Raw genomic sequence first — 8,030 nt, forward strand, 5'->3', positions numbered from 1 at the left:
CAGTTTTCTTTTTCTCCTTTGAGTTGTTGACCCTAGGGACATCATGCCTCATTTGACTTCATGGGAGTTGCTGGCCTTCACCTGTAGCAGTGAGTCCCTGAAATGGTCTCTCCAAATGCCTAATCTGATCTGCTTTCCCAACTCACTCCTGGGAAATATATCTACAATTCAGATTATTCTTAGGTCATTTGACAAAAACAAACAAACAAACAAAAAAACAAAACAAAACAACACCAAAAAGTGCAATGATGATACAAAATAAGTTAGGCTTTACTGTAAAAAATGTGTGCACTGTTGCTAGGCTTATTCAAGAATACCCACCACAAAATTACAAGCATACAGTGAGACAATGTTGTTTCTATCATATTTCAATAAAAACCCATAGGTTTCAAGACTGCTCTAAAGATTTAGAACCATCAGGTACAAATGTTGAGACAATTAAAATCACTGCTATAACACTGTTATAATCACTGTTAACATTGTTTACAACATACGAAGTTTAGTTGCTGTTAATAGCACATTTTTTTAAAATGGACCAAAAGGGTTTATTGGTTAAATTGGTTACCTTTAAGATATCTTAATTATGGGAGATTTAAATTTACTTTTATTACTTTTAAGTCTCTCTCTCTCTCTCTCTCTCTCTCTCTCTCTCTCTCTCTCTCTCTCTCTCTCTCTCTGTGTGTGTGTGTGTGTGTGTGTGTGTGTGTGTGTGTGTATGCTCCCATGTAGTTATAAGTACATGAGTGCAGGTGATCATGGAGGCCAGTGGTGTCAGATTCCCTGGAGCTGGAGTTACATGGTTGTGAGGCACCTGATGTGAGTGCTAGGAATCAAACTCCAGTCCTCTGGAAGAGAAGTAAATGTTCTTCAGTGCTGATCCATCTCTCCAGCTCCCATGGGAGATATTTTTTAAGGGTTTAAATTGTAAGGCTTTTCCAACCACGGTTCTTTGAATCTGTGCTGTATTTTCAGCTTACCAGCCTTCACAAAGTGGATTCCATATTGCTTGGCCAGGAATGGCTGTGCCAGTTTCTGTAGACCAGAGGTCTTGTGAAAACCTTATGAAATAACATCCGGAATACTGAAGTCCTGAAAATGATGAAGATCCAGGGGTCCACGATGGAAATCACAGACAGAAAACGCAAGGCTCGGAGGTCTTCCGAGGCTCCTTCACCTCTGTCCTCATGTTTAAAGGCTCCATAGTATGCACGATACTGTTGAGGAGGAAATACGGTCACACAGATAAAGACATAAAAGGCTGACAGAAGGAAGGAATTCCATTATTTTGTTCGTCTTAGCCTGGAATTCTCACCCTTTGGCTGATGGATGTGGGTAGGAGTCTGAAAACAGAAGCCTGAGCAACACGAGGGAGACCCATCTGACTGACTCCCTCAAGCCCTCAAGGCTCTTCTGCATTCTCAAGTTTCCAGGTCATTTCAAGACTACAAAGACCCCAGGCTTCCCCACACAAAATCTTTTTATTTTTTAATTTTTAAAAGTTTTGTATTGGTTATTTTACTTACATTTCAAATGTTATTTCCCCTTCCCAGTTTCCCCTTCACAAACCCCCTATCCCATCCCCCCTGCCCCCTGCTTCTATGAGGGTGCTCCCCCACCCACCCACCCACTCCTGCCTCACTGCCCTAGCATTCCCCTACACTGGGGCCTCGAAACCACACAAATCCTTCAGCTAGTGTCCTTATATGGACACTTTATTCAGTCCTGCCTGCCTTTTGTCCGCTGTTTTTAGTTTACTCAGAAGTAACTAGCATATGGACACACCAGTGGAATGGGGTTTTGAATAGAAGTAAAAAGACAGGAAATACGATCATTAAAATCTATGAGGTGACCAGATGAAAGTGCTGGCCATCTCATGTAAATTGGTCTTTTAAGGTAGATTCTATAGAAGATGGGAGTAGGAGATACCTAAAGATAGAGGCCTACTTACCTGTGTCCAGCCTCCTTCTATGCCTTGATGTCACCTGGGTCCCTGAAGCTTCCTTGGAGCTCTGTGAAGTGCCTCAAGTCATGACTCTCCCTGCTGACCTTCAGGTCACATTGCTACCTAGATTGGCACAAGCCCAGACCACCATTCTGAGGCTGGATACTTTGTCTTATGGCATTAGACTTCCTTGCCTACTAGATTCTAAATCCACAATGAAACAAATAGACCCTAATAGAACACAAACTTCAGAAATCCAATCTTAGTAGGGATAATTGTGGTTAAGGGCACTGAAGGCCACCCAGGAACATCTCTCAGAAAAGATACACATTCCTAGAACCAATCTTCTTAGCCTCCGACTTCCTTCTCTGCATCATTTCAGTGGTCTTGGATATTTCATTCCAGAGCACAAGGAAGCTGTTTTATTTTAACCCATCTGATATTGATATATGGACACTGCCTCTCTTCATTCCTGCTTCATAATGCCAATAATAATAATATTGACTAGAGACCACTTCCCTGGCATTGTTCTATGTCTTTTAAGAGTTTCATATTCTTCTTACAAGGCTTGTGGGTTAAGACAGTCATTGTCTTCCTTTTACAAACCTGGAAATGGAGTAAGCAAAAAGCGTTGTCCTTCAAATCAACTTCAAATATTACCCCTTCTAGGAGCCTCTTTGAGATGGTGGCTAAAGGTCTAAGCATCCAGGTTAGAGTCCTCTCTTCAAATACATGGCTTTCAGAGAAGATGTGGCTTTCCTAGTTTTACAGGAAGGTCACTGTGCCTGGTTCCAGGATTCTCAGGAAGTTGGAATGAGATGGTGTGAAGAAAGCTTCAAGAACAGGTTCTGGTATATTATAAACACTTGATAATTATCTTGTGTGTTATTTTCTCAACCAGGAGGCGCCCCTTCAATCTGCCAGGTTCTCTTTTAGCCTTAATCATTCTTTTCCCTTCTAGCCTGTGCAGATGCATAGGATGTTTTTCTCATTGTGTATCTCACTCAGCTACAGAGTGTGCTGGGTGAGGTAGGTAGGATGAGGTCTGACATCTACTGAGTGGATATGGCTCAGACCACAACCTTATATTGATTTTAGAACCAAACATTTCACAGATGTAGTATATATTGGTTAGTTTTCTCCTCAGAGAGGAGTGTGATGAAATTTAATTCCAATGGTACAAGAATGCTTGATAAAGGGCTAGGCCTTTAATTTAAAAAAACACTTTGTACTTTTAAATTAAAAATATATTTGTTTTATATGTTTAGGGTTAGGGACATCATAGCACACATGTGGAAGTTAAAAGTTAACTCATGGGAGTTTATTCTCTCCTTCCATCATGTGCATCTTTGAATCATGTGTATTCTTGTGTGTGTGTGTGTGTGTGTGTGTGTGTGTGTGTGTGTGTGTATGCACACATATATGTGTGTGCAGGCAAGTACTCATACATATGCACATAATTAAAAAAATAAATATATTCTGAATGTAAAAAGAGCATTCATTTGAAAGAGTGCCCTCAGGTGGGTTCAGCAGTCATTGAGAAGGATGTTGGGGATTCGAACTCTGGTCCTCACATTTGTATGGCAAGCACTTCTCCAACAAGCCATCTCCCCAACACCCTGCAACTACATTTTACAAGCTTCTTAGGTTTACTATATGATATGATAGATATAGATTCAGATTCTAGCCGTCTAGATACAAGTTGTATGAGTCCTTAGTAACCTTTGAGAGAATTAAGAGGGCCTTAGATGCCTGGCAGTGTTGGCTCATCTCTTTAAATCCAGCACTCAGAAGGCAGAGGCAAGTGTATTACTTAGTTTAAGGCCAGCCTGATCTATGACCTTGTCTTCAAAAACAAGAAAGAAAGAAAGAGAGAAAGAAGGAAAGAAAGAAAGAAAGAAAGTAAGAAAGAAAGAAAGAAAGAAGAAAGAGAAAAGAGGAAGAAAGAAATGAAGGAAAAAAGAAAGGAAAAAGGAAAAAGAAAAAGGAGGTCCTTACAAATCAGGTTTGATGACTGCTGCCTTAGACTAGCATGCAGTTTACTGAGGAGATCAGACTTCATGAGAATTTCCTATAGTCACTAGGCAGTAATAATAAATGAGAGCCACTATTAGTAACAACACTGATGTTGATTAGTGAAGCTAGGCACTGAGTTCTGTGGTACACACACACACACACATACACACACACATAAACACACATACACACACATACATACACACACATACACACACATACATACACACATACACACACACATGCATACACACATACACACACACATACACACACACATATACACACATACACACACATACATACATACACACACACACACACACACACACACTCCTCTTCCAAATTATTTGGCACTAGAAAACTTTTCGTTTTTCCCCAGAATGTGGAATATATGCATACCCACCAAATTTAACAGCCACAGTTTTCATGACATGCCTGTCTCATATATCTATGATCTGAAGGTGTCATTTTACACATTTTGAAACAGGCACACTGTTTTGGATTCTGCTTGTTGGAATTTCCCACTTTAAGCATGAAGTTAATGCTCAAAATGTTTTTAGATTGTGCAGCATTTTGGATTTTCTGCTCAATACCACTTAGTGTGGGCTGGGGAAAAGATTCAGTGTACAAAACTCCTATGAAAGCTTGGGGATCAGAGTTCAACTCTACACACACACACACACACACACACACACACACAGAGCTTTCTTTGCTCTGTGTATAAAGTGTGTGTGTGTGTGTGTGTGTGTGTGTGTGTGTGTGTGTGTGTGTGATATTTTAAACCTTTGTTATTCCTACAGAGATAGTGTGGTTATCCCTCAACAGGTCAGGTCAGTCAGTAACTAGGCCACTACCATAGCTAGTGAGTGCTGAAACTTGATCCAGACCAACAGTCAGTGCTGTCCCTCTGTCTAGGAAATGATGGCTCCTGAGAGGAATGCTGCCTGGGTGACAGTTATCCAGAGCTTTACAAATTGTTTCACAAAAATCATTGTCAAATATATTAGTTCCTATAATCCTCACAGTACCATAGGCAATATAGAACCCCTTAGAGATGTGTCCAAGGGCTGTGTTCTTACCTTGTTTACACTGTTTATTGAGTTATTCTCATTGAAGCAGCCAAGTGCTACTGGACACTTGTATGGATTTAGCTACTGTTTGCTTTTCTCACAGCATAGGTGTGCTTCAACTAGTCTGGAGGTATTTTGTAAAGGCCCACAGAATAAATCCTTCAGGGTTATAGGCCAAGGTGTGAAATAATGGATATTCTATAGATACTAATTGAACCAGAGATAAAACATGTCCCCAAAATTTTTATTCTTAGTTTATGTCTGTGGATGTTTTGTTTGCATGTATGGCTGTGTGCCACATGTATGCCTGGTTCTTTCTTGTGGAGCCATCAGCAGGTGTCTGATCCCCAGGACTGGAGTTTCAGATGGAGATGTGTGTGCTAGGAATTGGACCCTACCCTCTGGAAAAGCAGTGTATGACAGCTTCTGAGTCACATCTCTAGTTCCTCCCACAGTTTTTATTATTGACATTAAATGCAATATGCAATAACAATAACTGTGTACCTTTTAAAATATATAGCTAATAAAATAATTGAATTCTTTTAATAGTTTGAACAGAGCTTAGCTTAATTGGGGCTCAGAGTCTTTGGTGTCTTTTATCAAACTGATTACAGATATTCATTTGTAAAAAAAAACAAAAACAAAAACAAACAAACAAACAAAAAAACTATTCTTAATCCCAGGCTGTATCAAGAACAAACAGTAACAAGGGCAGACTTGACCTGAGGGGTGCGATTTGGGAGCTGCTGATTTAGTGTGGCTGTTCAAAGGTGATCCCTAAAAGCAGCAGTCTCCTCACCAACCCTCTCTGCTGTCACTTCCTTGTATGTTGGAAACCAAGTGAGTAGGATTCGCCACCATCTCATGGGCAAGGATAGAAACAAACCCATCAAGACCTGCAAGGAAACAACTGGCCACCTGAAACCTCTGCCTCTGCTGCTCTAGTTTTGCTGCTGCCAAACACCCACACCCACCTGCATCACAGCTTCCGCAAAACAGGAGTTTTTCAGAACTAAATCTGTGTTTCTCACTCACCTCTGTGATCCTCTCGGGATAAACGAGACCTTTTCCCTTCCTTCCTCTCTCTCTCCAGGCCAAAACACAGAGAGAAACTCCCTGACTAGTCCGTTTCCAACACCACTAAATTAAAGGGCAGATCTAACGAAATAAAATATTACATTTTTATTACAGGAGGACTTGCGACCTCCTGGAACCAGAGAAGAGCGGAGGGGGGTGTCTGCTATTTGGAAAAGGTTTTGCAGAGGTCAGGAGACACCACTGGATTCGTCTGTCTAATCTTTGTCTGATATTCCCTCTTTTCCTTCTATACATGGAGCTATACCTTAGGACTGTATATGGAATTCACACTCCTGGGGCGTTAAGCACAGGTTCTAATCCCCGCCCCCGCCCCAGGTCCTGGATGCAACTCCTAGCCCACCCAACCCACCACCCACAAGTTCTCACAAGGCTCTTGCCTGAGGTGTCCCAGTTTCTCAAACTTTATTGCCCAGCAACTCACAATTAAAGGCAGGGAACACATGGTGAAGAGCACTGTCATGAGAGCAACCAGCATAAAGTGGTCCAGCGCCTCCAAAGGATGCAGGGACCCCTGCCGGTAGTCTGAGCCTGGCTGGGTGCGGTCCCTGGAGCAGCGGTGAGGATGGCGCCTCTGGCGCCTGTGCATGGCATAGAGGTTGTACATGGCACCCAGGTTGCACACCACGGTTGCGAGGACCAGCAGCGCCATGAGGCTGGAGTAGAGCACAGAGAAGCCTATTGCCGAAAACGAACGCTTGTTGTGGATCATCTGGATGAAGCACCAGGTGCCTGGACAGTACTGCACGAACTTCCCAAAGCCAGCAAAGGGGAGTGCACAGAAAGCCAAGCAGAAGGCACCCACGACCGGTGCCACCAGCACTCCCCGGCGCAGGGTGATGTGCCTTTGGTAGAAGAAAGGGTGTCCCAGAGACAGCCAGAACTCCAGCGCCATAGCCAGCAGCTGTAAGATCGTGGCTAGCCCAAAAAAGGACATCAGGAAGGCGAACGTTTCACAAAACTGATTGCCTGAGGCAGGCAGCAGTTCCTTTAGGCTCCGGTTTTGCGCGTAGGCAGCCAGGACCATCGGGCTGACCAGACACTTGCCCAGCAAGTCGGTGATCGTCAAGCCACACACTAGCACATAAAAGACTGAGGGCGGCTTGTACAGTGGCCCTGACCGGCAGGACCCCAGCCCGGAGCGCGCCAGCAGCACAAGCGCCAGGAGATTGCCCAGCAGCCCTGCACTGAAGAGCACAGCGCTCATCGTCGCAGAGTAGCCCCTTTCCACCCAGGTGGATGTCTGACAGCGATAGGACTCGTTCATAGCCCTTGTCCTGTCTGGCTGGAGGAAAGGCTGTAGACAGGTCAGCTGTGTGAAGGAGTCCCAGGCTGCTCAGGGCGCAGTTAGGGCACAAAGGTTGTACAACAGAGAAAGCTCCGCGGGTGGCTGAGTGTTGTTCACAGCCAGCCTTCCTATCTATGCTCCCTAGTCACTCCCTTGAGGAGGACAGGACTCCACCCCTGTGAGTATCCGGTGCTGCAAAGCTGGAAACAGCTCTGCTAAGAACTCAGCCTTGATGCACAGGGTCCTAAGGAGAGACCAGAGTCAGAAGGAGAGGGGGAAAGTATCCAGAATCTGAGTGTCCAAGCCTGGCCATTCAAAGGAGGCAAGAGAATTGCAGAAATGGAGAGGGGAACGGAGTAGGAGCCAATGGGTAGAAGGAAAGCCAGGTTCTGGTGGTGGCCATGAACTGTGCAGATAAGCCAAGCAGGGAGCCTGAGAAAAGGGCTACGATTTCCACCACTCTTGAGGCTTGACTCCAAATCTTTCTTAGATCGCTGCAGTGTGAAAATTAATGATGAGGTAAGGAAACAGGGACCTTGAAAAGTTAGGTGATCTGCTTCAGGTGGCAGATTTTTGAAGTGGCAGAGTCAACCAGGACCAGGTGTTTCTTTAGTAC

At 43.8% G+C, this 8,030-nt stretch overlaps 1 protein-coding gene across 2 annotated transcripts; it reads right to left on the reverse strand.

Annotated features, from left to right (window-relative positions):
• Window positions 1-823: 823 nt before the first annotated feature.
• Window positions 824-7,517, reverse strand: Ptgdr (prostaglandin D2 receptor). Of its 2 annotated transcripts, none has more exons than XM_031373213.1 (2): window positions 6,551-7,517; window positions 824-1,214 (listed from the first exon to the last, which is right to left on the reverse strand). In XM_031373213.1, the coding sequence occupies exons 1-2, from the start codon at window positions 7,391-7,393 to the stop codon at window positions 984-986; spliced, it is 1,074 nt and encodes a 357-aa protein (XP_031229073.1). In that variant the 5' UTR covers window positions 7,394-7,517; the 3' UTR covers window positions 824-983. The 2 variants fall into 2 exon arrangements, with proteins under 2 accessions (XP_031229073.1, XP_031229077.1); XM_031373217.1 differs by lacking the exon at window positions 824-1,214 and adding an exon at window positions 1,973-2,065.
• Between the last annotated feature and the right edge of the window lie 513 nt (window positions 7,518-8,030).

Source organism: Mastomys coucha, chromosome X (assembly GCF_008632895.1).
Source record: "Mastomys coucha isolate ucsf_1 chromosome X, UCSF_Mcou_1, whole genome shotgun sequence".
Classification (NCBI taxonomy): domain Eukaryota; kingdom Metazoa; phylum Chordata; class Mammalia; order Rodentia; family Muridae; genus Mastomys; species Mastomys coucha.

Excerpts from the sequence above, each read along its gene's own strand:
- Ptgdr (XM_031373213.1), bottom strand. The coding sequence starts at position 7,393 with ATGAACGAGTCCTATCGCTGTCAGACATCCACCTGGGTGGAAAGGGGC. Across the intron at positions 1,215-6,550 it reads TGTGTTCCCTGCCTTTAATT|TATCGTGCATACTATGGAGC; the intron begins GTGAGTTGCTGG and ends CCTCCTCAACAG.